General features: G+C 42.0%; 9 protein-coding genes across 9 annotated transcripts; 6 read left to right on the top strand and 3 right to left on the bottom strand.

The window, feature by feature from the left end:
- The first annotated feature begins 212 nt into the window (after positions 1–212).
- On the top strand, positions 213–2,899 carry BCR41DRAFT_332814 (P-loop containing nucleoside triphosphate hydrolase protein). Its single transcript, XM_022021863.1, has 4 exons — positions 213–483; positions 603–725; positions 844–1,428; positions 1,564–2,899. The coding sequence occupies exons 1-4, from the start codon at positions 385–387 to the stop codon at positions 2,659–2,661; spliced, it is 1,905 nt and encodes a 634-aa protein (XP_021884526.1). The 5' UTR covers positions 213–384; the 3' UTR covers positions 2,662–2,899.
- Positions 2,900–3,684: 785 nt separating this feature from the next.
- On the top strand, positions 3,685–6,402 carry BCR41DRAFT_347881 (hypothetical protein). Its single transcript, XM_022023182.1, has one exon. It carries the CDS (start codon positions 3,727–3,729, stop codon positions 6,367–6,369), a length of 2,643 nt encoding a protein of 880 aa, XP_021884527.1. The 5' UTR covers positions 3,685–3,726; the 3' UTR covers positions 6,370–6,402.
- Positions 6,403–7,114: 712 nt separating this feature from the next.
- On the bottom strand, positions 7,115–7,619 carry BCR41DRAFT_368294 (hypothetical protein; the record flags this gene model as incomplete). Its single annotated transcript, XM_022026370.1, has 2 exons — positions 7,115–7,446; positions 7,517–7,619. 2 exons carry the CDS (start codon positions 7,617–7,619, stop codon positions 7,115–7,117), a joined length of 435 nt encoding a protein of 144 aa, XP_021884528.1.
- A 73-nt stretch (positions 7,620–7,692) lies between these two features.
- Positions 7,693–9,702, top strand: BCR41DRAFT_347885 (hypothetical protein). Its single transcript, XM_022023183.1, has one exon. It carries the CDS (start codon positions 7,728–7,730, stop codon positions 9,657–9,659), a length of 1,932 nt encoding a protein of 643 aa, XP_021884529.1. The 5' UTR covers positions 7,693–7,727; the 3' UTR covers positions 9,660–9,702.
- Positions 9,703–11,845: 2,143 nt separating this feature from the next.
- BCR41DRAFT_393377 (hypothetical protein) lies at positions 11,846–12,851 on the top strand (the record flags this gene model as incomplete). The annotated part of the gene is made up of 2 exons (XM_022028551.1): positions 11,846–12,602; positions 12,715–12,851. 2 exons carry the CDS (start codon positions 11,846–11,848, stop codon positions 12,849–12,851), a joined length of 894 nt encoding a protein of 297 aa, XP_021884530.1.
- A 1,243-nt stretch (positions 12,852–14,094) lies between these two features.
- BCR41DRAFT_393378 (hypothetical protein) lies at positions 14,095–16,913 on the bottom strand (the record flags this gene model as incomplete). The annotated part of the gene is made up of 2 exons (XM_022028552.1): positions 14,095–16,421; positions 16,808–16,913. The coding sequence occupies 2 exons, from the start codon at positions 16,911–16,913 to the stop codon at positions 14,095–14,097; spliced, it is 2,433 nt and encodes an 810-aa protein (XP_021884531.1).
- A 2,213-nt stretch (positions 16,914–19,126) lies between these two features.
- BCR41DRAFT_419737 (P-loop containing nucleoside triphosphate hydrolase protein) lies at positions 19,127–22,151 on the bottom strand. Its single transcript, XM_022029805.1, has 5 exons — positions 21,705–22,151; positions 20,538–21,599; positions 20,043–20,377; positions 19,784–19,866; positions 19,127–19,630 (listed from the first exon to the last, which is right to left on the bottom strand). The coding sequence occupies exons 1-5, from the start codon at positions 22,105–22,107 to the stop codon at positions 19,222–19,224; spliced, it is 2,292 nt and encodes a 763-aa protein (XP_021884532.1). The 5' UTR covers positions 22,108–22,151; the 3' UTR covers positions 19,127–19,221.
- A 489-nt stretch (positions 22,152–22,640) lies between these two features.
- Positions 22,641–24,719, top strand: BCR41DRAFT_205506 (hypothetical protein). Its single transcript, XM_022019917.1, has 3 exons — positions 22,641–23,731; positions 23,925–24,170; positions 24,326–24,719. The coding sequence occupies exons 1-3, from the start codon at positions 22,873–22,875 to the stop codon at positions 24,682–24,684; spliced, it is 1,464 nt and encodes a 487-aa protein (XP_021884533.1). The 5' UTR covers positions 22,641–22,872; the 3' UTR covers positions 24,685–24,719.
- Positions 24,720–24,741: 22 nt separating this feature from the next.
- BCR41DRAFT_205511 (hypothetical protein) lies at positions 24,742–27,222 on the top strand. The gene is made up of 5 exons (XM_022019918.1): positions 24,742–24,962; positions 25,075–25,245; positions 25,349–25,516; positions 25,628–26,184; positions 26,326–27,222. The coding sequence occupies exons 1-5, from the start codon at positions 24,781–24,783 to the stop codon at positions 27,120–27,122; spliced, it is 1,875 nt and encodes a 624-aa protein (XP_021884534.1). The 5' UTR covers positions 24,742–24,780; the 3' UTR covers positions 27,123–27,222.
- The last annotated feature ends 225 nt before the right edge of the window (positions 27,223–27,447 follow it).

Consider the following 27,447-nt stretch of genomic DNA (forward strand, 5'->3'; position numbering starts at 1 on the left):
AAAGACACACCCTAGAAAAAAATAGTTATTCTATATGAATCATGTGATAGTAATTCACCGTATGCGACTGTTATCGCACAAGCTATAATCATAATTTTGTAAACAAAAAGTAGCAGTCCGATTTTTTTTTTTTTTTTTTTTTTTTTTAATTCAAGCTCTTGTTCTGTTGCCACTCAACAAAAGACCAGCTCCCATTCTGACTTTTTTTTTTTTTTTTTTTTTTCCTCTCTTCAGGACCCTCCCTTCCTCTTTCCCTAGTCCTTCACCATAACACTACTTCTTTTCCTTTATACCCTCTTGAATCATTTCCTTGTAGAATAAATAGCACAGCAGCAAGCTCTACCAGGTTTCATTACCACTTCTTGTCATTTACACTTTTTAGCCATGACCTCCATCTATAACTTCAAGAAGATCACACCTGTGCCCACAGGGACTGATTTCTTGGACATTGTCCTGTCCAAGACTCAGCGCAAGACACCCACGGTAATACAACAGTATTTCCCTTTATTCCTTTATCGTGCACCTCATAATTCAGCCTATCTAATGGCAGTTGACTCACTCTACTATTATTCCAAATTCCTTATTGACTGGTAACTCAAAAGGTTATCCATGCCAACTTTGCTATCAGCCGTATCCGTAACTTTTATATGCGCAAGGTTAAGTTCACTCAGGAAAACTTTGATGAACGATTGAAGGGCATTCTTGATGAATTCCCCAAGCTGGATGTAAGTTTTTTTTTTTTTTTTTTTTTTTTAAATAAAAAATCCGCATAGCTCATGTTTCGCATTTTGAGTTTTGACTGGCTGACTGGCTTGTTGATTAAACATTTTCATTATCTTTTAGGACATTCATCCTTTTTACTCCGACTTGATGAACGTCCTTTACGACAAGGACCATTACAAGCTTGCATTGGGTCAGATGAACACTGCTCGCCATTTAATTGACCAGGTCGGCAAAGATTATGTGCGTTTGCTCAAGTTTGGTGACTCGCTCTACCGTTGCAAGCAACTTAAAAAGGCTGCTATGGGAAGGATGGCGACCATCATGCGTCGTCAAAAGGATTCGCTTGCATATTTGGAACAGGTCCGTCAACATTTGGCCCGTCTTCCCTCGATCGACCCTAACACCCGTACATTACTTGTTTGTGGTTATCCCAACGTTGGAAAATCGTCCTTCATGAACAAGATTACTCGTGCAGACGTGGATGTTCAGCCTTATGCCTTCACTACCAAGTCGCTCTTTGTCGGTCACATGGACTACAAATACTTGCGTTGGCAGGTCATCGATACCCCCGGTATCTTGGACCATCCCCTTGAGAACCGTAACACTATTGAGATGCAGTCCATCACCGCCCTTGCCCATCTGCGTTGTGCCGTCCTCTATTTTATCGATCTCTCGGAGCGCTGTGGTTACAGTATCAAGGAGCAGGTGAGCAGATGTGTGAATGAGAATGCGCCGCAGTTCGTCTAATTGATGTGATACTACACTTCATCTTCATTCTATATTATTCGCCGATGTTAATAGTTCTAATTGATTGATTACTTTATATTCTTTCTATTTTAGGTTTCTCTTTTCCATAGTATTAAGCCATTGTTCGCCAATAAGCCCGTATTGCTCATCGTCAATAAGATTGATGCCATGAAGATAGAGGATATTAGCGCAGAGGATCGTGCATTGCTGGATCAGATTGTTGACAATGACAAGGTCGAGATGTTAGGCATGTCGTGCTATACTGAAGAGGGTGTGATGAATGTCAAGCAGACTGCTTGCGACCGTCTCTTGCAGCACCGTGTGGATGCCAAGATGAAGGGCCACAAGATCAACGATATCCTCAATAAGATTCATCTCACCAAGCCTGTGGCCCGTGACGACAACCCTCGTCTGCCCTTTATTCCCGAATCCGCCCAGAACAAGCCCAAGTATGATCCCAAGGATCCCAATCGTGCCACGCTTGAACGTGATCTCGAAGCACAGAATGGAGGCGCTGGTGTTTTCAATGTTGATCTTAAGAAGAACTATCTATTGGAAAACCCAGACTGGAAGTATGATGTCATTCCTGAGATCTGGCAAGGCAAGAATGTGGCCGATTTCATCGATTCAGATATTCAAGAACAGCTTGATGAATTGGAGCGCGAAGAAGAGAGGCTTCAAGCAGAAGGGTACTATGAATCGGAGGAAGAGGAACAGAATTCAGAGGATGAAGCTTTGGAGGCGACTGCAAATGCCATCACAGAACACAACCGTCTCACACATATCCAAGCACGTCTTAAGACTACAAAGAACAGACCCATGTTGCCTAAGACGGCAATTAAACGTACAGTGTCAGAAATGTCTGACCATTTGGAAAATATGGGATTGGATGCAACAGAGGCTCGTGCACGCAGTCGTGCTGTCAAGCGGGCTAGATCCTCCAGCCGTGGTGAGAGTATTGCCCGTAGTGCTTCGATGGCCAGACCTGAGACGAGCATGGTTCGTGACAGAACCATGTCGGGAGTCCGCAATGTCAAACAGAAGATGGAATCTGAAAAAGTTCGCAAGTTGGCTCAACGCACACCCAATTTGTTTGCTAAGCGTGGTGAGTCTGACAGAGCTGTTCAAACCAAGATGCCCAAGCATTTGTTCTCAAACAAGCGTGGCAATGGCAAGACCGACTGGCGGTAAAAGAGGACAAAAGCAGCAGGCTTCGTCTTTTTTTTACTATTTGTGCATCATCATTTTGCATTGTTTCTCCCATACTGTTAGATTTGTTCACTTTGTTCTCAGCACTTTTGATTTGCCCCACTACAACTATTTTATCTTTCTATAAGTTACTTTATGCAGCATGTCCTATTCTATCATTGTTAAAAGAAAAAAAAACCCATTCCAAGCATTAAAATTAAGCTTTCACTCATGTAAATACAAACTGATATTGTGTGAATGTGAATATGGATGTGGGGATGAAGGGGTAGAAGGTCAGATACAACGCAGGGTCCTCGCAGGCACAAAAGAAGGGCACCAATGGGAAAGAACACAATCAAGATAGAAGAATTTTTTATCATTTTTGACTAACCAATGTTTTAAAGGAAAGAAGAATATGCAATGCTAGAATGAGATAAAGCCTGAAATGGGCGAAGCGAGATAGTCCAAAAGCTTTTATTTTGGTACAAACATCATGCCATAACTTATCATTCCGACAAATATTGACCTTTTCTATTTTCTTCATTTGCTTTAAAAAAAAAAAAGACGCATAGTTAAAAGGAGGTAACGAAAGATAAAGAAAAAAAAGAAAAAAAAAAAAAAATCGCGCAACAGGCACGCTCATCAAGTGAAAATGCCTCATCTTGAAGACTAGGGGAGGATACACAGCAAAAGGGATGTTTTGTGAAGCTTGGGCTTTGTTGTTTGTAGCGTGTTACTTTCATTGGAAGTATGGCACGCCATTTTTCACAAAGAATTTGCGTTGCAACTTGCTTGGGCCACGCCCCCCTTCTTTTCCATTGATCCCTTGTCATCACCATCTGTTTTCTGTGCGATAATCTCGATTTAATTGCCTCGCTGACACTGAGAGCTAGCAAGGGTTTAGATCCAAATAGGGCGCGAATAGACCGGTTGTCTGTCATGGTCATATAAAAAGAATAGTGAATAGAAGGAAAAAAAAGTCTTTTTAGTTTCATTCACCACTGCAATCTTCATTCACCTTCCTCTCTTCATTCCGTTTTTTTTTTTTCCTTCTCCGAAATACATACCATGGCCGCAGATGAAACGATATGTCCATTCAAGGACAACGTTCAACAGTCACATTCACTTCATCTGTTATCGCCTTCAATCAGAGCCACGCCAAACCCTTCGACGAAGTCACTTCGTTATGACAATAGTATCGATACGTCTCCGCCTTTCTTCTCGTCTCTGCTTTTTTGGACCACCAAGGCACTTTCTATCCCCGAAATTGTTCTGCTAATCCAAGAGCAGTTACTGAAAAGCAACTGTCGTGCCACTCTGTGCCTCTCGCTGCGCGTTTCAAGACTTTGGTACCAGACTGGCCGTCATCTGGTATGGCAGTCTGTTGATTGGGACAATACCTTAACCGGATCGTTGCAGGAGCAGTTGATGCTGCGAAACTTATGCGGTATTAAGACTCTGAGATGCATGTTCCACTCTCAAGCTGGAACATGTCACGTAGATTCGTCTACTCTATTAGGATTGCTTGTTGCTGTTGCCCATGAGCGCAATACAAGCACCGTCGTTAACAATTGTAATGACGGTAATAATGATAACTCGATTACGCAAGACAGCATGAGGAAAGGACTAACAACAGCAGCAATGCCGTCAACTATCCTAGCAGCTGTTGAATCTAGAACGAGTCACCTAGAATTCAGTAGCAGTGGCAATATAGCTCTCAACAGTGCTAATGAATCACCGTTATCAGATTTGAATACCTCCGGATGGCCCGTGCCAAGAAAAGTCAAACTAGAACAGCTCTTCCTCAAAGGTCATTTTGACCTAAAGGGCTCAACTCCCTCATCAACCCAAACAGCCTACTCAACCTCATCCTCTGCATTATCAGTCTCTCAGCGGCTAGACCTTCAAATTCCTCAGCCTTTGTCCTTTTTTGCTTTCAGTATTCCGAGCTTGACTCGCCTGGATATCCGCCCCTCAGTCAGCGCAGCGGTTGATATCCATTCAATCTTGGATTCTGCAGTCAGATTGGAGCATCTGGTGATTTATTCGCATGGTTCGTTTATAGACAGCAGACAAATTATAAACAAGGAGCAGCGGCAAAGCCAAATAATAACTGGGGGACTTCTACCTGTCAAGGATACCCATTGTCCACTTCGCTCGCTTACTATTCATCACCTGAGGATCAGCCGTGAGGAGCTGGAGAGTGTGGCGGCACGATGTCCTAACCTGACTGAGTTTCAATCTGTCTGCAGTCCAGGCATACTATGGAAGGATCGGCCAGCTCAGATATCAACATCAACAACAGCTGCCTCTCTCTCTTCTGTTCCTCAAGCCAAAAGCCTTGTGTGCGCAATCGCAGAGTCCTGCCCTAAGCTCAGACGGCTGCATATTGGGCTGCAACAAGGGGGATTTCACCTGGAGAACATCCATGAGGCATTAACTACTATTCCTCACCTTGAGTCTTTGGGAATCCCTGCATTGGATTGTACTAAGGTCACGATGAATACAATTAAAACTGCTCAGATGGGGATGCAGCATCAGAATCGACCTTATTCTATGGAGTTATCGTCGAATTCAAGCACTACTAACACTCCACCTGCCACACAATACCACCCTCAGCAAATGGTGACGCCTTTAAGGCATTCTTCGGCTGCGCGAGTAATCCCCTTCTTGACCACGATTTGCATCATGAACGTTTGCTCGAGCGAGAAAGTGAGTCAGGCGATCCATGACTATTTATGCTGGACTCCTTACCTGAAAGAGTTTTATGCATACAATACAACTTTGTATGTGGAACAGATGCAGCTGAGTCAAGGTGTTGAAGCAAACCAAGAACAAGGACAAGAAGCTGGGCATCATGCTACTTTAGAGGTCAACTATAATATCAATGAAAACAACAACAGCGGCATCGGGGAATACCGTGACTCAGTTGAGGTTGATACCACAAATGCCTTGCATCACAATATGTTAGATGACTTGCAGAATATACCAGGGACCTCATCGTCCTCTCTGCATACACTTCCTCCTGTGAACAATAATTGTAATGATACCAGCACAGTCGCTGCGACTACAATAACCATGGCTGCTATGGCGATACCTACTTCCAACAATAATGGCAATAGTAGTAATAGTAACAATGGCCCCACTGCTACGACTCCCAGCACAGCTCCTGCTCCTCGTCAATGGGCCTGCACCAAACTGGAGCGGTTGGTGGTTCGTTTTGCTCACTTGCCTTGGCGTAATCTATCAGACCCACCTAGACGTAGCAGGCATACTTTTTCTTTTCTCTCTCGGCTGCAAAATTTGAAACACTTGTGTATCAAAGAGGGACTGATGTTGGAAGTTGGTCGAGAGTATGAGGCTTTAGCAGAGCTCAACTCGCTAGAAGAATTAGTATTCACGACATGTTACCCTATCCCACTCAAACCTTCGGATATTGAGTGGATGAAAGTAATGAAGCCTCGGGCACAAACACGGATACAACGTCAGGAAAAGACAACAGCAGCCGCAACGATAGAAACAAATAAGGGACAACAAAACAATAGCAGTAGTTACAATGAGCAATTGAAGACCGTAGTGATCCGTCGTCAAAAGGCCAATGCGATATTAGATCGAGAGATGACAGAATGGTTTCAACGATATCGTCCAGATGTCAAGTTTTTGTTTGAGTTGACGGATTGTTGTGAGGAAGAGTATAACTTTGAACATTAAAAGTGGGAAGAAGAAAAATAAAAATTAGCAGGGTGCTCTGCTATTTCTTTATTGCCATGAGACGCCACCAAAAATTAAAAATAAAAGTGAGTTTGTTCATGCGGCTGTGCCGCAGTCGCATGATTTGATGTTCTCGCTTTGCCCAAGAGCTCATGCAGCTTTTTAATGTGGAGTTGATTAATTAAACTATTCTATTGCCACGCCCGTGGCGGTGCCAATAACACAGGCATAGACCCACAAAGCCTTTGATAGTTGCGGCAGCTCATTTGCCACTGTGCCACTTTCCCTCTTCTTTGTTTGATTGTATGCATACTCCAGTCTGATTGGGGAATATGCTTTTACGTCAAATGACCTGAAGGAAAAGTGCTTCGCTTTTTCCCCTTTTCCCAATTTTCCTTACTGGATTGCGCAGGTGTTGTCATCCTGTCGCGTATTAAAAGAGAACAAGGTACTCTTCTTTTCCGTCATTTGGCACATTCAAACCACAATTCCTCAGTGCATTCATTGAACATCCTACCCTGCTTTCCTCGCAAACAACAACAACACGAGCTTTTATTCCTATTGTCCTTCCCCTCCTGTCCTATCTAGTCATATAGACAAAGTACCCTGCATCAAAATAAGGCCAGGCTGAAAACCAAAACAAAACTATATATTTACAACGTAATTTTAAGCACTCCTCCCACTCAAGGCACTTGCTGAAGTTCGCCATGGGCCTTTTCAATTCCATGCTAAAGATGTTCTCAAGTCAACGCATGGGGCTCAATTCTGATGACTCAGTGGCTACACCAGAAATAGTTTCGTCGCCACTCAATAGGATTCCAGAAGACATGGACATGGCACTAGCCTCGTCTTCATCAGTTGCTGTCTCGACGTCCAATGCATGTTCCTCGGCCATGACTCTTGCTTCGTCGTCATTGTCCTCGAACCTGACCTCAGAGGTTATTGTCAACGCGACTTCGAACTTGAGCCTTACAGACTCTATAAACTCAAACTTGAATACCTCCAAGCTGTATTCATTCTCAGCTCTGGCTTTGAGGCCGTTCACTTTTGGACTTGTCTCATATGGGAATATTGAGGCTGCAGAAAATCATGGCAATGACAGTAACGGACACTACAGCGAGAACAATGGCGTCAACGATCTACATACTCTGAGCAATCATACCACTGATGACAACGATGACCATAACAATAACAACAGCGTCATCTCCGCTGCTGTCGCCGTCACCCCCAACAGCAACATTGATCACCATCGTAGTGACATATCCGACTCACCTCTTTCGATGTCTAAATCAGTTTTTCTTTGTCCAAGCAAGCGGCGACAAGGGAGGGACGTGACTGCAGATATCGAGACTACTGTCATGGCCATGGATATTGACAAGGATTCTTACCGAATACCAACAGCGGAGACATGTGACGGGAATAGCACCAACACCACTGTCCTTGACGACACCGCCTACCCGCTCGTCCGTAACAACCGAATGTTTGACATCCCAGAGATCATCCGTTCAATTGCAGAGTTTTTGGATAAACCTTCCTTGGCAGCAAGTTGTCGAGTCTCACGTTTGTGGGCAACGCATTGCAAGCCATTACTATGGAGACATGTTGTGGATAAGCATTGGCGATATAGCAAATTTTATGCATCTATCCGAACTCAGGCGCATTTCATTCGGACTATCAAGTGTGAGGACAAAACTGACTACCAAGAGCTGTTACTCTGTGACCTACCGCGACTCAAATCAATTTCATTCCACGGAAGTAGGGAAGTGATGCAGATCCGAGATAAGCTACTTGACAGGGTCAGCAAAACCTTGACATCACTAGTAATGAGTTCTGTAGCGGATAGACTTCCTGAGGAGACTGTGATAGCTGTGAGAAATCTGAGGCACCTGACGACATTAAAACTCATGAATGTTGATCTGAATCGGAATCAACTCGGAGAGATCCTAAGAGACTGCAGATGTTTGGATTTTTTGTCGCTCTCCAGAGTAAAACTTTTAGCCACCAGCGACAGTAACCTTGTAACATTTGAGGACGAAGATGCCAGCCTGATTATCGCAGGAAATGTGAGCAATGATACCAACCTCTACGACAGCGACGACGAAGGCCTTATTTTAAGTTCGTTGCAAGCAGAACAAACAACTGCGGTTACGAGAGTCCGATATCTAGCACTCAAGGAGATCACGGTTCCACTAAAATACCTCATCCGACTGATCAGGAGCTGCCCTGAATTATTAGAACTCTCATTGGCTCGAAACGAAAGCATGCCTTTGACTGCGGATCTGACCCAAACTTTGAAAATATCCTGCCCGAGACTCTATGCATTAGATGTAGGGTCATGCAAGCAAATAGATCGCGAGACATTTATTTCATTATTCACTTCGCTCACACAGCTTAGAGTCATCAATCTGTCAGGTACTCGCGTGGCGGATGATGAGTTGTTTGTCTTGGCAGAGAACTGTAAAAATATTACACGGTTGGATATTCAATATTGTACCTCGATCACCTCTTCAGGACTCCACCGGTTTTTGAGTCACTGCGGGACTTCACTGAGACATTTAGAAGCATCTGGAGTAACGATTGACCCCACATCGTTTGATCGACAATACCATTGGACTTGCACTAAACTACAGACTCTTTTTGTACATGTTGGCCTTGTCGGATCCACAATTCCAAATAAAGTTCCTCTCTCAGCCATATCCGATAGCCAGAATACGTCATCAGCAGCAATAGCATCAACAATAGAACCAGCAATTCCAGGGATAGGAAGCGATAGCTTATCATCGCCATCAACAACCCCCACAGAGGATGTTATTGGAGCTGACAAGAAACGTCCTCAGGATGCAGTATCGCTTCCATCGAGATATCTTGAAGATAGTTCTGGAAGCGGAAGTCGGGATTCATTCTCAACTCTGAACAACAATTCTGCAGCAATAACCTCCCCTTTATCAACGAATATTAATGCGGACAGCGATGGTGATGTGGTCATGGATCATCCATTGCATCCAATCCAAGACGTCTGTAACGTCCAATATCTAGGCTTAATGGGATGTGGACCCAAACTTACATGTCAGACGACAAGTCAAAATCAATTGATCCGAGGATTCCGTTCTGTAAAGCGGCTGCATGTACTTGGGTTGTACCAATCTTTCAAGAAGGAAGATCTAGAGTGGCTGGTGGAGAACTTGCCAGAGCTCTGTCGGATTGATGCAGAAAAGTATAATGTCTCTGATGAGTTGCTCAAGTGGTTTGAGGAAGTGTATCCACACGTCCAGATCTGCCGACATGATTGAAAACAACCATAAAGATGTATAGACTATTTCATACAAAACAAATCACATATGCATATACATTAATAAAAAAAAATAAAAAAAAAAAAAAAATTGCAGCGACAGAAACCTTGATCATGACAATTTTTCAAATGAAAGAAAAGATCTAATTCTGCTTCAATTAATAATTCACAAAAGGATCGATCATTCAGGATCTGCTTAGAATGTCAACTTTTATTTCTCATTTATATTTATTTGCTAATCGAACAGTTGATGTCCCTAAAAAAACAGAAACAAAATACTGTACCAAAAAACAAAAGGTATGTGTTAGAAGACAGGTTATTCATAAATCAGAGGACTTCATTGTGAAAGACATGTTATTGTTGTTGCTGTTGTTTGTTGGATCAGAAAAATAGGCAATAAGTGTTTGTCCGCATTTTGAACTCGGAACAGGTCTGTAAAATTTGCTTCATCATTTAAACAGCAACATTAACACGGGTAAAGGAATCATGAATTGTTGAAGATAAGAATAGCCATAAGAGACAAGAAGACTTGATATGCTTACCTTATCAGTTTACAACCATGGATAAGAAAATAAAAAAAGGTGAAGAATGAAGAGAGAGAAAGATGGAGTGTAAAAAAAGTTTTTTTTTTTTTTTTTTGAAGCCTTCGTGGCTTGTATAAATAACTTGTAGTCTGAAAGAATAAAGAGCACGTGCTTGAAGGAACTCTGCCGAATACGTCGTCCTTAAGATGTTGTTGCCTCTGACATGTAGTATGTCTGGCTTTTTATTCCATGAATTATCCAACATGAAAAACAATTAAAAAGGTACTGTTTAAAGCAGGCGGTCTGCTACCCTTCACTGCGATGCCTTTATGTTCCTCTAAGGAAGCGTATAGAGCAACAGCAAGAACTGAGCAGGATCCTTGCACTGCAGAAGAAGCCAAGTAAATACTGCTCCTTCTGAGTATATGCTACACTTGGCTGGACTTCTTGAAGGCTAGGATGGCGCGGAGCAAGACGAGCCGTGCACATGAAAGGCTATATAGCCGCGCTCTTGCGTTTATATTGACGAGGTAGACCTCGATAAGAGCCTTGCAGATAGCTGACACCGGCGTGTAAATGCTTCGTATAATTGAAGGCGTCGCTTATCTGAGAATCCAGCCGGAGGCACTGATTTCCGACGATTCTTGTGGCTCTATGCCCATATTCAAGGCCCTGGTGAGACAAGCTAAGCGCCTCTAATGGTTACTTCGGAAACTCCCTTGACAAAGGCCTATTACAGAGCTCAGTGACTCCTTAGAGCTTAATGTACGATATAGATGCTCCCAATAGCTCGGCGACATCTTGCAGAGGCGACGAGATGAATGACACGTACAAATAGCAGAGGTTTGAGTAAGCATCAAGATATTCTAGCAGAATAAGTGTTTTAAGGATGCGATAAGCTTGAATAGGATCATCACATCCCCAAATTATCAAGTGCCTACTACAGCCTTTGAACACAAGATACCTCAATGTTCGACTATACTGATGTAGAGTATCAACTGCTAGGCCGTTTTCTTTGAATCCGAAAATGAGTAAGCAGTGTAATGGAGAACCGAGAATATGAGGAGCCTTGATTGAAGATACCATTTTGTATTGTACTCATTATAACGAAATACGAGGACATGTTCTGTTCGACTAGAGAATAGAACATTCTATTATAAACTGCTTCGAGGCGAAGCGAAAATGGCTGTACAACGAATTTGTTTTTGTTTTTTTTTGTGAATTAAGGATAACTCCGCTGTGTATTGCTATTTTTTGTCAAGGGCCATGTATCGTCCTGAGCATATTTGTGATACTCGAAGGGCTCAAAGTAAAATTAAGATTGAAGTTATGCCGCTTTGTAAAGTGCTGTGTGGCATGCAAAGCGTTTTGCTTCGCCAATTCATGAGTGTTGAACAAACTACGTAAACAGACAAGACCTGTGATGAATTCATTTCAGCTTCGTCAACAACAAAAAGACAATTGTCTGTCAACAATAACAAATAAAGCCAGCGGCCAGAGCTGGTGACATGTTGTTGTAGGCACGTAGCCTACCGCAGTTTCTAGTCTTGTATAAATAAAGATACTCCTTGACCTGTCTCTGTTCTTTTCTGCTCATTTCTAACCTTTCACCTACCTTCCAATCAATGCTGCCCCTACTTCGACACATACTCAACAATAAGATATGAAGCCTTCGACCTTCACCAAATTTTACTTACACGCGCTTGCCGTTGATCATGTTGACATTTACATCGCTCTGTCTGATGTTTTTGGCCACAAGCATCCGTACGCTGCTGCCGCCACCGTGTCGAAGCGACTATTTGAGCATAAAACCCTTAAGGCCATCGGTCCTGACATCATATACGCTACCGTTATTGCTAATGGCGCAGAGCAAGAGCAACAACAACAACACGAAAATGATAAGGAGCGGAGGGACAAAGATGGTTATAAACAGAAAAGCAAAAGTGAAAAAGGCTTGATGATGGTAAGGATGATGAGGGATGAGGATGGAAAAGGCTTGGAAGACAAGGTTGAGGTCAATACGTCCGCTGAAACAAAGGATCTTAAATCTACTGAGCCACTGATTGATGAGAGGTCGCGATCAGACGTCCATGATTATGGGTCATCTAGAGGAGAAGTTTCCGAGCAGAAACTTCTCTCTAATACGGATAGCGGGGGGTTACAAGCGCCATTTTGGGTTCAATGCCGAGGCGAAAATGCCACAAACGACCATCGCTGCGAACGAAATACAGACAGTCCTTCTAAGCTGTGTGGTATACACGACCCAGACGTTCCCAAATGCTCTTTCGAAACGTGGGAAGGGGATAGCTGCCGGAATCCAAGGGTTCTCGGTGAACTTTTTGGAATCCATAGCCCTTTCGTTCTCAAATGCTCTTCCAAAACGCAGGAAGGGGATGACTGTCGAAACCTAAGGACCCATGGTCAATTTTGCGAAGTCCATAGTCCCGACACGGTCAAATGCTCTTCTAAAACAAAAGAAGGGCTTCCCTGCAAGAAACCAATAACCCGCGGTATATTTTGTGATATTCACAGTCCTGACACGGTCAAATGCAAGGCTATTGCAAGAAGTACCGGGGTACGATGCCGAAATTTACCGAAACCGAGAAGAAACGGATATTGCAAGTACCATTGACTCTCGTAGATGCACTAGCTTTCTCCCCAGCCATTAGATACAAGGCTATTAAAGCGTGTCTCATATCTATCTTTGATAAAAAGTTTCCAGTTTACTCTCCTCTGATTCTCCACCACAAGCTTCATCCGCCGATTGACTCTTGTGTCCTAGTGCTCTATATCAATGATTAATGCTTACTATGAACTATCTAAGATGTATGAGGTATGAACCTGTCTTCCATAACGTGATAAACCCATCCGACTTGGCCCAATAATTATACTGTATTGTCCGTCTCAGACTCCTTTCAAAGAGAAAGTATCCTTTTTCGATTGTCCTGAAGGAGAAGAGGTAAAACGCTTCCGTATAGCGCGCTTATTGACTATCTCACAAGCTAACATGGTAAGAGAGTGATTGATGTAACATCATCTGAGGCTACCTTCCTCATCCCCCACAACGACTAAACGACTCAAGATCCGAGTTCCGGCAAAGGCTGTTTACTCTGTAGCCTCTGCACGCGTCAAAGGACTGTAGGGTGATACATGGCACTAGTGCTATTCCTCGGGATGAAGTGAGTAGTCAGGACTGAAAATAGGCAATAGTATCAAGCTATCAAATCCTAAATTACATGTATTTAAAGCATCGCTTATGTCTCCATACACGAAACCCACGCGTCTATAGCGTGTAGCGATTGCGCATTTTTCACGGATTAAAAAAGCTCATTTCACACGGGACAGATGTACAAGCTGCGGGACAGAAAGAGTTTTTTGGTTACAGTTACAGCCCACGAATTGAATTGCACCATCTCTTCCTTCAACTGTTGCGATACGATCTCTTGCTGCATGTATGTGTTAAACAGATGCATGGAGCACTATTTATTCAATTGTATATTCATCATCTTTTGGCGATATTTCATCCGCCAACAATCGTCGTCCCCTGTAACCTCGTGGACTCTTTTTTTTTTCCTTCCCCGCCAATTGCTTTTCAGCTTTATACCCGCCAAAAATCTTTGTTTTCTACTTGAAGTTTTTTTTTTCTCTGATCTACACAAAAGACTTCATATATATAAATATTCACAAAGGGTCGCTTTCATATGACAATCTATTTCCATTTCGGCAATAAAAAAAAAAAAAAAAAAAAAAAAAAAATACAGTGTACAGATCATCCACTGTTGTATTTCTCAAGTCTCAATCTCTTTGTATTGACTGGGAATAAACTTTTATTTTGATCCCATAGGAAAAAAAAAAAAGAAAATACTTATGTTCCATTCATGTCCTTTGACAAAATAAGAACACCCCTTTTTTTTACTGGCTAATAACAGGCGAGGCAGTTGCAGAGGTCATAAGAGCAATAGGAGCAGCAGCAGAGATTGAGGTGGTCAGAGCGATAGATGCTGGTGCTGGTGCTGAAGTTAGTTTGCGTGCAGTAGGGGCCGAAGGCGTAGCAGGTGTAGAGAGGATCAAAGGAGTGTTATTAGATCTGCGGAACAGATCACGGAAAAAGTTTTTGGAGCTCGAGGTTGGTGAAGACTGCTGTGTAGGAGATGGTTCAATGTTTTGCATTTGAACTGGCTGCTTCGAGATAGTATCTGTAGTATTAGTAAAGGCTTTAGTCGCACTATCAGCAATCGCAACGGTTGTTATACTTGTAGTCGTAGCCATGGTGGTACTAGCGGCTACACTAGTATCAACACGGGCATTGGCTTCACTGCTGATGCTGCTGACATTATCTGAGGTCATATAATCCCGAGATGGCTTTGCAGTGATCGCAGCAATCGACTTTTCGACTACGATCCCAATTGTACTGCCTCGACGTCCATCTGATGCTGCCCCAGTTGTAGTAGAAGCAGCCTTGGGATCACCCGTTGAGGGATATGAACGTGGTCGTGGCTTTGATGACCCTAGAAAGCCTCCAAACAACCCTCCTAGACCTGAGCGTTGCTGACTACTCTTCTGTTGCTTTTCCATGATTTTCAAAAACGCCTCTTGTGCAGATGTCGCTGTCGGTGAAGTTACTGATCTAATCGATGGTGCAGCTTTACTTGAACCGGAGCCTGAAGCATTCATCTGGCGTAAGCTAGCATGCCCTGCGTCCAGGGAAGACGTCGATGTAGGATAATCCTGTTTCATTCTTTCCGTATCAATGATGGATGTAGCAGTAATGATAGAGACGGACGCTGTTACAGAGTCATTCACGGATGATGGTTGTGCCTCATCATTTGAAAATATGCTAGAGCCAGCAGATTTTGTGCTGTTGGAGCTGCTTCGATGATCCATGTTGGCAGTGACCGTGAAGGCTGAGACAGTGGTCAAAGATGAAGTGAACATATTCCTCGAGCCTGATGATACAGATGGAGTTGTGGTAGTGGCACTGGCTTCATCTGGCTTTGTGGTACTATTGTCTGGCTCTGTGTGGTTGCTGTCACTGGTGTTAATGCTGCTACCGCTCTCACTGTTGCTTCTACTCCTGCCGCTTGTACTACTGCCGCTGATGCTTCTAGCTTTTGCACCATTGTTTTCGCTAGTGTTCTTGGTGGCCATAATACTTGTATTGTTCATACCGCCAAAAAAGAGTCGACGAATCAGAGCAGGTGGATCTTTTGATGCAACAGGCGTTGGTGGCGGTGCTGAGCTTAAGCTGGACCTGTTTGTGCTCTCTACAACCTCAACCCGTACAACCTCGTTTTCTGGCTCTGGTCTGGGAATTTCAGTTGTGTCACCTTCTACTACAGGCCTATCAGCAAGATTTGCATCATTACAATTATTATCATTATTATTGTCATTGCTCCTTTGTCCGTGATCCTGCTCTTGTCTTTGTTCTTGTCCCACATTCTGTACTGACTTCCTGAGGCCGCTGTCTACCTTCGCACTGACATGACTGTAGCGTTTTGATTTCCGAAGTACGGCTTTGGGAGTGTCGGATTGAGACTTTGGTGATGTATTCGTAGTAATCGAAATCTTTGTATAATTGGATAATCCACTCTTGGGTCTGAGAGGAGGTGGCGAAAAAGGCCGAAGAGGAGATGTTGGAGATGAAGATGACGAGTTGTGTTCAGATTGATTGGATCCTCTTTCGCCTGCTCCTCCAGCAGTGCCTCCCCCTGATTTTGGGCTTTTAATGCATGGCTGGCGTTTTTGAGGTTTCGGCGAGGGTGAAGAAGTTGATGTAGAGGGAGGGAGATGGCTATTATTGCTTGGGTATCTCGGATATTGAGGGTGATTTTGGGATTGATACTGACTCTCAGATCGTGTTCCGGCTGCAATGGAGGACCATGCTCCTACCCATCGCGGCCTTTCTTCAATTGGGATTGGACTCTTGGCCCTGACAGAAGAACATCTCGATTGTGGTCTAGCTCGTCGTTCTTCCATTCCTGAAACAGATCCCCTTCGAAAGGCAGGTGATGGTGATCTCAGATGATGTACAGTGGGACTAAAGATTGGACTTAATGGACTATTGGATGATGTACTACTGGTGGAGGAGTCGGAGTTGTTTGCAAAGTTGGTGTTGATGGTGATGGTGGCTGTGGAAGGATTAGGAGAGCATTGATGGTGGGTGTGAGGGTATTTTCGATTCGATTCAAGTGTGGTAGTGTGCGGAGGTTGAATGGTGGTATGTGGAATGCTTGCAGAAGCTTTTTTTTTTTTGGGATAGACAAAAGAGGGAAAGATCGCGCAAGGGAAGGGAGAAAACGGTTGGTAGAGCCATGGGTAGTTTATTCGTATACCATCACCGGCAAGGTATTTGTCAACATTGACGGGAAAAAAGACACAAGGTCGTTAACCATTGAGCAAAATGGTGCGACCATGGAAATACAGAATCCACATCGACATGGACAGCCAAATGCGCGGGTAGAAGAATAAAAATGAACACAAAGAAACCATTGGTGAGAATTACTTCGGGAGTCGAAGGGGATTTTTTGTGTTGCTATCCCTATCCATTGTTTCGTTCACTTTTTTTTTTTTTTTTTTTTTTTTTTTTTGTTTTGTTCTATGCTCAATCTTGAAATAAACTATTTACCTCGTCTCGGCTTGTCGTTCTTGCCTTCTCCCTCTTCTGCTTTCCTTTGTTTAGTAGTGAGATAGACACCTTGGGCGCTGAGAGGACGTGGGCTCCTGTCAGCCATTTTGTGAGACGTCTATCTATTGGGGTATAGTGTGCTCAGTTATCCTTATTTTGCGCTCTTTTTTGCTCCACCTGGCGATGGGATGGTGTATTAATGTGTGTGCAAGGGTTCTGTTAAAGGAGCGATCTTTGCAAGCGAGAACCGCGTTGATGTTGGTATTGATTGTTTAATTGTTTATAATTTGTTGAAATTGTGTGCAATTGTGTGCAATTGTGTGCAATTGATACAGTTGACAAAAAATGGGCCGTGCACAAGTGATTTGATCAGTGATTGAGTGAGAAGAGTACGAAGAGAGACTAGAGAAGAGAGTTTAGAGGATAAATAGGGATTAGGTGAGTGGTGGAAAACCAAAAAAGAAAAGTAAGGCAAGAATAACAATGAGGAAAAGGAATATGGAGTTGAATAAGCGTAATGTAAGGTAATGGTCAGTACAGGATCGATTGAATAGAGAAGTGAGGATGAAGAAATGAGTGTGAGTAAACGAGCGAGGGAGTGAAAAGAAAGGAGACAAAGACAAAGAGAGAAGAAGAGAGAGAAAGAGAAAGAAAGAAGGATATATTTTTATGCAGATGTTAAGAAATGTTTTGTGGAGAGTCCAATCGTGTAACGGACATTGGTGAAAAAGGAGAGAAGGGCTGAGTATGAGAGAAAAGCTTTTTTTTTAAAAAAAAAAAAAATCCACCAAGCTACATGTACATTTTCTGTCACATTCATTTTGGGTTCATGCTCATTTTCATTCTCATCTTTTTTTATTTTCTTCACTTACAAGTATTTTAATGCAAAAAGCAAGGCAAGGCAAAGCAGAGTCAAGGTGCATAATTCAAATGCTTGCGACATCTTTGACATGTTACAAATAGAGACATACTCAAAACACCTGTTGTATTCATAAGCAGATGTATGCTGCATAACATACTCAGGCACAAGCCAATTTTTTTCCCTCCCCTCTTTTTCCCGTTTAAAATTCCTCTTTTAAAATAAATTCAAGTAAACTATTCTCGGTGGATACAATACACACACATATTTTTTCCGTTATAGTCGGTCATGCATCAATCCCCTCTTGCTATTGTAAACTGTTTGCTCTAGCCATTGATCCACAACCATCAGCATCTACTGTCCCACACACATTTGTAACCCCTTATTTACTTCAGTTGCTTTTTTTTTTTATTCAGACTAATTCTGTTTATAGGCTTTTACACTACAACATGCCTCTTTGTGTTTCATCTCCGTCCCCATAATCTGTGAGTAGTACCTTATAGCAGCATTTCATATTCAATTGAGTATGAATATAGTCGCCAATTACGTTGTAATCCATCCCGCAAAATGCCAAAATGGCGGGAATGGAGAATCTGTTGTCAATGTCTCAGCATGGGCAGAGGCATGTATCGTTGCACTTTGAGAGCAGTAAAGGGGAAGAGGGGTTTGAAAGTGGCATCTCTTGTTACATCCCTTATTACAGTCATCGGACCATTGCATCAAGAACATCAACACGGATCACACCATCGCCATCGGTCTCTCACGCTGAAAAAAAATAAATAATAAAACATCTTCCTCTTGTCGCTTCGCCACTTCTTTTTTTCTGCTCGATGTTGGAAAAGGCGAAGAAGAAAACCACACTTCTTTGTCATTATCTCTTTCTTTTTTTTTTTTTTTTTTTTTTGGCCGAGAGTGACAATTCCCACGTCTTGATATATACATACCAAGGAAATCTATTGGCATCTGAAAGCGATCTAATCTCTCTCTCACATTTGCGAACTGATTCAGTAAAAACAATTAAACAGACATTCATATTTTCTGTATACATGTACATGTACTTGTAAGCAATAAAAAAAAAAAAGGTTAATGGCGAAGAATAGAGTAGGTCCATCTTTTCTTTCTTTCCAACCTTAAACCCAGATCAGTTTATAATTACATGCACTCTGGATAGAAAACTAACCAATTCTTGTGTGACAGAGATCCATGACGCTGGTAAAAAATGAAGAATGAATAACATCTCTATATTTGATGTGGAAATACAAATTTGTGTATGGTAAGTGCGTATGTATCCCACATTTCATCTCATCTCTTTCTTTTTTGGCTGCTGTTGCCTTTCATTACTTCGCCTTGATGACCCCACGACCTCTACTGGACACTTTTACAAGCCCTATTCCGCAGAGTAGAGGCTATCAGACTTTGGTATGATGTTGATACTATAATCTTTAGCAACATTTATCCTTAATATCTTATCATGAGCTTTTGCAACAAACATTTGCGTGCTAGAATGTCTATCTGAATCCTTGAATATGATATATACATACTTGTATATATTGTTCTATTGAAAGTCATACGCATCATCGTCTGAGACCGTAATGATCGTCTTGTGATATCTAGCTGCATCATTTTTGGGACCACGCTCATAACGATCTGTAATTGATGGCTTTGTTGTTGCCTTTGTCTTCTTCGCCCTCTTCATTAGAGGCGCATCATCTTCGTCTTTATCCCCATCTTCTTCATCCAATATTCGTTGGATATCATCTTCCAAAACTACATCACTACCATTCCTATCCAATCCACTGCCTAGCTTTCTTGAACGACTTGATGCTGATGACGATGATGTTCGCCCATTTAGAGTCTCCGCATTCCGAGAGGGATCACGTCCAAACTCAATGTTGACAGGGGGTAATGAGCTCAAAGGCCGTTTTGACAGGAATGGATTGGATCGTGGTCCATTAATGATGTATCTATTGGCACACCAACAACCAAACAAATTGTGGAGATGTTATACAAAAACATCGGTTTGTACAAAAGATGTTGGTTGTGCTCTCACCCTTCCATGTATCCACTCACACGATATATTATATATATAAAAGGTTTGCGCAATTGAAGCAACTTACGCCAAAGTCGAATAAGCTGTAAAATGAAAGTCTTCCCGAAGATATCCATTGAGAATTAAATAATTGATAATACGATCATAGTCCTAATTGTTATTACCATCACCATCCATCATTAAAAAAAAAAAAAAAAAAAAAAAAAAAAAGATGGAAGAGAGGCAATGTTCATAAGCTTGCATGATCCAATCAGACTACCAGCCATTAAATCAATAAGGGCAACCAACTAGAATAAAAAAGATTAAAAAACAAGGTTTTCGCTTACATCTTTGTTGGGTCGTTTAGGTACAACCTCAGTCTCGTACTCATCACGGACGACCTTGGCGATCACACGTAATGATCCTACGCCTCTCCAGGCCTCGACCAGTTTATTCAGCGTTACCCTTTCGTTCACTTCCTGAAGTTTGTTGACAAGCAAGCACAGGGCGCGGACCTCGGTCTTAAGGTCTTCTGTCACCACATCTTTCCCCGCAAGCAAGCAGTTATCACACATTCCGCATGGTATCTGCTTTTTGGAACTGGAATGTTTTGAAAAATGGTTATCGAATTGCTGATGGCGACAAGTTCGCACATCTTGAGCGTACTTGATCATACTATAGACTTTAGACCAAAAAAAAAAAAAAAAAAAAAAAAAAAAAAAACCAAGTATGAATAACAGGCTCCCCTGGACAGTGATATCGTTCTTCATGTTGACTGAAGTTACAAAGGGGCTTTGCGAGAATTCAGTCGAACATTCCAGTATACCGCACTTATTCGGTACCATTAGTCAATCCTTCAGGCTCCGTGACACAAAGAGTCGAGAGCCTTGACGCATCTTGATCCCTATAAAGGAGCACACAATCAGCAGGCAATCCATCACGGCCAGCACGTCCGGATTCTTGATAATAGCCTTCTAGTGACTTGGCCATGCATACATGGATCACAAACCGTACATTGGGATGATTGATACCGAGCCCAAATGCGATGGTGGCACATACAAGTTGAGTTCGTCCATCTCTCCAGCACTCATGAATGTAGTTTTTCTCGTCATCTAAAATATCAGAATGATAGGCACTAGTTGTAATTTGCCCCTGACTGGCTTTGTAAATGCCCTCTGCAAAGACATGGGTGTCTTTCTTGGACAGGCAATAGATGATCCCATTAGAACGGTGATGCTTTGTTTGGATGTAGTTGACTAAAAATCGGAATGTCTCTTCGTTCGTGTTGGGACGTGAAAGTACTTTATAGACAAGGTTGGCTCGGAAGAGAGGCGAATCAAACATGAGTGTCGCATTGGTGCTTTTTCCAATAGGAGCAAGATTCAAAGTGTTCAAAACAGATTCAATCACTGGTGAAGACGCTGTAGCTGTAAGTGCCATGATAGGGGTTTTAGGGAAGAGAACACGCAAGATACCGAGTTTTTTGTAATCCGGACGAAAATCATGTCCCAATTGGGAGCAGCAATGACATTCATCCACCACGATCCTAGCCAGTCTGCCAGCGGCATATACTTTTTCCAGATGATTCATGAATCTTTTAGACTTGCTGATCTTTTCTGGAGTGACATAGACAAGTCTGAGTTCACTTGGCGGCTCTAGTTCAGCTTTTGGTTGCCTTTTTGACCCTCCTGACCCACTACTGCTAGTCTTGGTTGCTAACATGGCATCCATGATACGCTTGTTCTCTTCCTTAGACGTGTTGGATGTCAACATCCCGACACCAATTGACGCCTCTTCTAAATGAAAAGCCTGGTCCCTGATAAGCGATAGAAGTGGAGATACCACGAGAGTAATTCCTGAAGTGATCAGTGCTGGTAGCTGATAACAGAGAGATTTACCACCACCTGTAGACATACATGGATACAGAAAAGTTTGTAATAATTCCCGTTATTTTCTTTTTCTTCTCCTTATTTTTTTTTTTATTTTTTTTATTTTTTCCTTGGCTTTACCAGTAGGCATGAGCACAAATACATCACGTCGATCCAGTGCAGCATTCATGACCTGAAGCTGTTTCTCTCGCCATTGAGTAATGTTCCAATGAACCTTGGCGAGTCTCTTCAAATCCTCGGACCATGAAAAATCCTCACGATTGTAGTCTTTGCTATTTATTTGAGCTCCATTATCATTATCACTATCCTCCTTTGAGGTCGATAGTGAGGCAAAAAGACTGTCTCTATATTCTTCAAGTTCTATCCGCCGACATTTGAGCGTTGTGATCTGTTCTTCAATCGCGTTTAATTCTTTCTCGATGATTTCAATCTCGGCAAGAGTAACATTGTCCTGGTCTTGTGGCATTTGTTTTGCAATTGTCAAGGTGGTTTGGTAATAATAAAAAGGGGTTTTCACAAACATTGGTCAAGTTGACTACTTTGTGAAACGCATCTTCGTTGGGCAAAGCCACGGTTAGTTAGTGAAGTAGGAAAGAACTGCTCGGATCAATGCAGAGCTCTGCCTAGAAAGCTCTGTCTTCAGTGCAAGCATATAGCAAAGAGTGGAAGGAACATGATCAGATATGAAGCCTGTTATGTATTATGCAATGGTAGCCGATCGATCCTATCCAGAATATGATGAAATTGATGCGATGCAAGGGACAAGGTTTTGAAAGAAAGTCAATTGATTTTTTTTTTTTTTCCCTCCATCGCCCATCATCACCATCCTTACTGTATACAACATTTAATATTTGTTGTGCAAATAAACAAAGCAGGATTCTGTTCTTCAGTGTGTGTCTTCCTAAATTTTGAGCTTCAATACTTTACTGCACACAATGTTGTGTTGGGTGTATGATTCACACTCTGAAGTCTCTGCAAGATCTTGGTAGTTATCGTTCTTACATAATTGCCACGCAAGAGCCAACTCGTTCTTTGATTCTTTTTCTTTTCTCTTCCTTTTTTTTTTTTTTTTTTTATTATTATTATTATTACTATTGTTATTTATTACTCATTCTTATCAAAGCATTCCCACTAACAACCGAAAAGATCTGATCGTTGGATCTTGCGACCATTTCATCATTTCATTTAGTTGCTTATTACATCTCCCTTTTCTCCCCTTCTAATTACAACACTCTTACTGATTGTCTGTATGTGCCTTGCTTTCATTCCTCTGTAAATTACATACATTATGGCTAAACTCACTTCTAAACGAGAAAAAGGACGGAATTGGACTGCAAGCACCTTCTTGCCTGACAGTAGTAATAACTCAGACATTCATTCTCATTCCAACTCTATCGACAGTGCCATGTCAACTGCTACAGCCGCTTCTAATGCTGGCCTGGAAGCCATCACTGAAGACATCTTAGATGATGAAAACATGCTTGAAGTTGAAGATATTCAGCGTATGGCTAATGAAGCTCCAAATAATACGACCAGCATTACTAGTATTAGCAATAACGGTCATACAACTGCTCGTAACAAACATAACAACGATGATGCCTCGAGCGATAGTCAGGATGAAGATGAAGAGGACGATAATGATGAACATGACCATGACCATGATAGCCATGATAATGAAGATGAAGACAGCAACTCTAGTCAGGACCAGGGCACATCGGAAGATAGCGACGACGATCATGATCACGAAGATAACAGTAACAGTAACAGCAATAGTAACAGTGATGATGATGATGCTGATTCAAACAACCACAACCACAACTATCGAGAACAGAATGGTCGGATGGATATCCCTAAACGCTCACGTACGAGTCTTTCATCCAAAAAGAAACGAGCCGCTCTGTCTACCTCGCCTTCAAACTCGAATAGCACAGCTGGCAAGGTTGTTTCAGCGACCCCTTCGAAAAAAATCACCAAAAAATCTAAAAAGTGTGTCAAATCAAAGAGCAGTAAGGGCGCGTTGAGCGCAGCAGCGCGTCAGGCAACTGAAGAAGCCAAATTGGAGGCAGCCAAGCCGATTGTCACTCGCTTTCTAGAGCTGGAGAATACAAAGCTGAACGATAAGCTTCTACAAGTGTTCATGATCAATGGTATGATGTATTTCGGAAACGCTGTATTCGGTTTTGTGAGTTTTTTTTGTTTTTAATTTCTGTTGCGCGCGTGACATTGTGGATGATTTCGACAAATGAAAAAACAAGCGATTTGCGCATGCTATCCTGATCTAGTCTGCCAGAATAATTTGGCTTACTAACATCCCTACTGTTGAATGATTTTGTGTCTTAGGCATGATACCCTATCTTCTTGAAAGTATCACACGCTTGGACCCAGAGATTGCAAAGAGCATTGACAGCAACATGGATGATGGCAAAAGTCAAGAGTCTAAATTCTTGACACATTTAGACCACTGTCGCAGGACTCGAGATTACAGTGATCTAAGCCTTATGAAGAAGTCCTACACGGCTATGAACCTCATCACTCGTCCAGATGTCTATAACGAATTTATCCTAAGCAACAGCCACCAGACCATTGGTATGAAAAAAAAGGGGAAGGAATGTTGAAAAATGAATAGCCAGTGTTTCTAACATCCATAATATCTCATGTTTCACTTTTTCTCCCTTTTTCTCCCTTTCTTTTCTCTCTCTCTTTTTTTTTTTTTTTTTTTTTTTTTTTTTTTTTTTTTGAAGTGCGAGAGCTTTTCAAAGTGTTTAGGCCAGAGTCCAATGGCAACTTTCATCACTTTTATAAAGTGTTTGAAACAATCTTGAAAAAGTTCCGTGTTCAGACAATGGCCACCGTCTTTGAGGATGTGGATCCAGAAACAGGGGCCAGTAAAACACCTTTAGTCTTTGAAATGTTACCATTCTTAGACCAGCCACCTGTAGCCTTGTCCATGACCAAGCTTCTGTTCCCAACGTATGCATATGGGTTCACGGAACGGATTAGAGGCTACTATAAGATTCTACAAAACGGGCATTTTATGGAGATGTTGTTGGCGATGGTTACGCTCACTAAAGGTAGCTCACTATGTATTTCCCAAGTCTAGATTTGGGAAATTTCTTGCAACTAATATTATGTGCCTTTTTTTTTTTTTTTTTTTTTTTTTTTTTCTTCGGCGCTCGCCACAGAGTCATCTTCAAACATGGCAGATTTTGTCGTTTCACTTCTAGATGAAGCTACTCGTGCAAAAGAAGCCAAGATCCTCTTTTCATGTCTAGCGGATGACCCTATCTGGGCAGAGCGCTTGGTTCGGGGAGTGCAATCTCCATCTATTGTCAGACGAAATGGATGTATAGAGATTATTTATTCTGTACTTGTTCGCAGGTTCGTAACAAAAGAAGGAAATGGCTTACCACAATTTTTGTTTTGTTTGTAAAATGGCTATGCAAAGAAGTGCAGTGCCTTGCTTAATACTCCTGTTTTCTCCCATTATTAGCATACAGGTACCTTTTCAAGACATGTTTGCCAATACTTATGCCTCAGAAAAGTTGTTTGATAAAGTTGAATCACACCTTGAACCGATTGAGACAGAGTTTGGAAAGCACCTTCGCTGCTTTATACCCGATCTTTGCAACGTTTTCATTGGATCAAAATCTGGTGGTGGAGAGTATGTTTTTAAAAAGAAAAGATAAAAAGCGAGTAGCGTTGGATTTGGATCCATTTGCTTGAGAATTAATTTGGCATCCCTAATGATGTACCTATAATTATAGGATTACGCTTCCTGGCTATACGTTGCCATGTTCGTTTACGGTAGCTCGCTTATGGCTTCTAGACTCTGTGTATCACTGCCTAAGCGACGTCAAAGAGGATCCATCTCTACTTGAATTAATCCCAGAGGCATTTTGGACAACACTTGTTGATAGTTTTTTTCATTTCAGGTAAGCCTAGCTCTTCTTTTTAACTATGAGAAAAACGCAAACTAAGCGTTGGCTCGGAATGAATAAATGTAGATATGGAAGCTTTACTAAATTTGGGCTTTCCATTTCCAGATTCAACAATGCATTCCATGTACAGTTCTACAAAATTTTCCGGGTTGTCCTTTACTCAGAACAAGCAGCGGTTTACAATCGATTCTTTGTAAATACAAATCTTGTCAGCCGACTCATCGAGCATTATATGGCGAAATCTCAGCCAACTGGGTCCAAAGGCTACATCATTTTGATCCTCAATTGCATTCGGCTCTCTGCAGATGTTGAAAAGAAGCAACAAGAAAAGGAGCAGAAATCACAAGAAGATGGGGACAGCATTGATGGTTGTAATAAAAGTCCACTGACAACAGATGATCAACGCAAAGGAACCATTTCACCCATGTTTTGGACTGATCTGATTAGATCTAACCCTGAGTGGGAGGATTTTCAAGAGACATTACGAACCGCTACACTAGAGCAAACGCGAGATACCTTGTGTCACATGGACCCCAACCTTCGTTTTCAATTTGCTCCACTTCAATCTCGACAACCTAATGAGACGCCACTCACCAGACGTCATTTCGGTATTCCCGGTGTCTCTGCTCGTGGAAATGATGGCATCGATCTCGGTTCAAAGTGTAAGCAAACATACCAAAAACAAAAAAAAAAAAGCGATTAAGCAGAGTATTTCTAAGTGTCACCAGCGAGTAAAAAAAGAAAAAAGTGAATTGACACTCTTGTATCTCTTGTATATATTATATTTATATTAACATTTATAGATGGCAACTCTCTCGGTTTTGGAGTGCCTATGAAATATGATCATGAAGCAGCAGAGAAAGACAAGGAAAAGACAGAGCAGGATCAGGAGTCCCGAGTGCAGAAAGCCCTTGCAAATCTGATGCCTACCATGGATTGGAAGTTAATCCCGCCGCAGCGAGTCTTAAATGCTATGGGTGGTGGAATAACTCGTGCTAATGCCCCTGGAAAGCTCAAACAGCTGCAGACAAATGGACATAACACATCATCAGCATCGGCAGTTGCGATCTCCCCTATGAACAACAACAGCAACAATGATATCACGGCGTCCACGACGAATGTGAATGGGAATACGTCTTCATCCACGACACCAAATGGGACATCGACATCGACTTCTGCTAAATCAAAAAAGAAGAAGAAGAACAAGAAGAAGCGTCCTAATAGCATTGATCACACAGAAGATCACTTTGATTCAGCTGATAGTAGTGAGCAGACGAACGGGGTCTCCTCATCTTCTTCGGAGGAGATGGTGAATGATTCAGGCTCGAGTTCAGCGTGTTCTTCAGACGATGACGAATCATCATCAGCAACTTCTTTCGAAAAAAATTATGTTGTAGAGCATCCAGAATCTAACGGTAATGGACCAGAATCGACAACGACAACGACAATGGATATAGATGAAGAGCGTCGGGAGCGCAAGAGGGAGAAGAACAGACAAAAGAAGTGGAAGTACAAGATGAACAAGAAGAATAAGATTCACCAACTTCAAGCAGAAGCTGAAGAGAATGTAGGAGAGACAGGTTCTGCTATGGAGCAATAAACTGTCATAATAAAATCCAAAGAATAGCAGCAGAAAAAAAATCCCAGACACGCTATGATTTATTATTGCTATTATTATTAAAGATTATTATTGCGCATCCATTCAAATTTATGATTACCCATCCTCCGAACAACTCTATCTGGTATCGTTACTCGAGCAAACTTTTTTATAATACTTGAATGATGATGAGCTTAGTTGGCGTGCAAGTTGAAGAGTGAAGTTCAGGGACGATTTTTCTGTATTCAAGTGAATTAGCAATGTTTTACGTTTCCATAAAACATACCAACGAGAGAAGAGTGGAGTGAAGTTCAGAAACCAATCTTTT

The sequence above is a fragment of the Lobosporangium transversale genome, assembly GCF_002105155.1.
Source record: "Lobosporangium transversale strain NRRL 3116 chromosome Unknown BCR41scaffold_6, whole genome shotgun sequence".
In the NCBI taxonomy this organism is placed as follows: domain Eukaryota; kingdom Fungi; phylum Mortierellomycota; class Mortierellomycetes; order Mortierellales; family Mortierellaceae; genus Lobosporangium; species Lobosporangium transversale.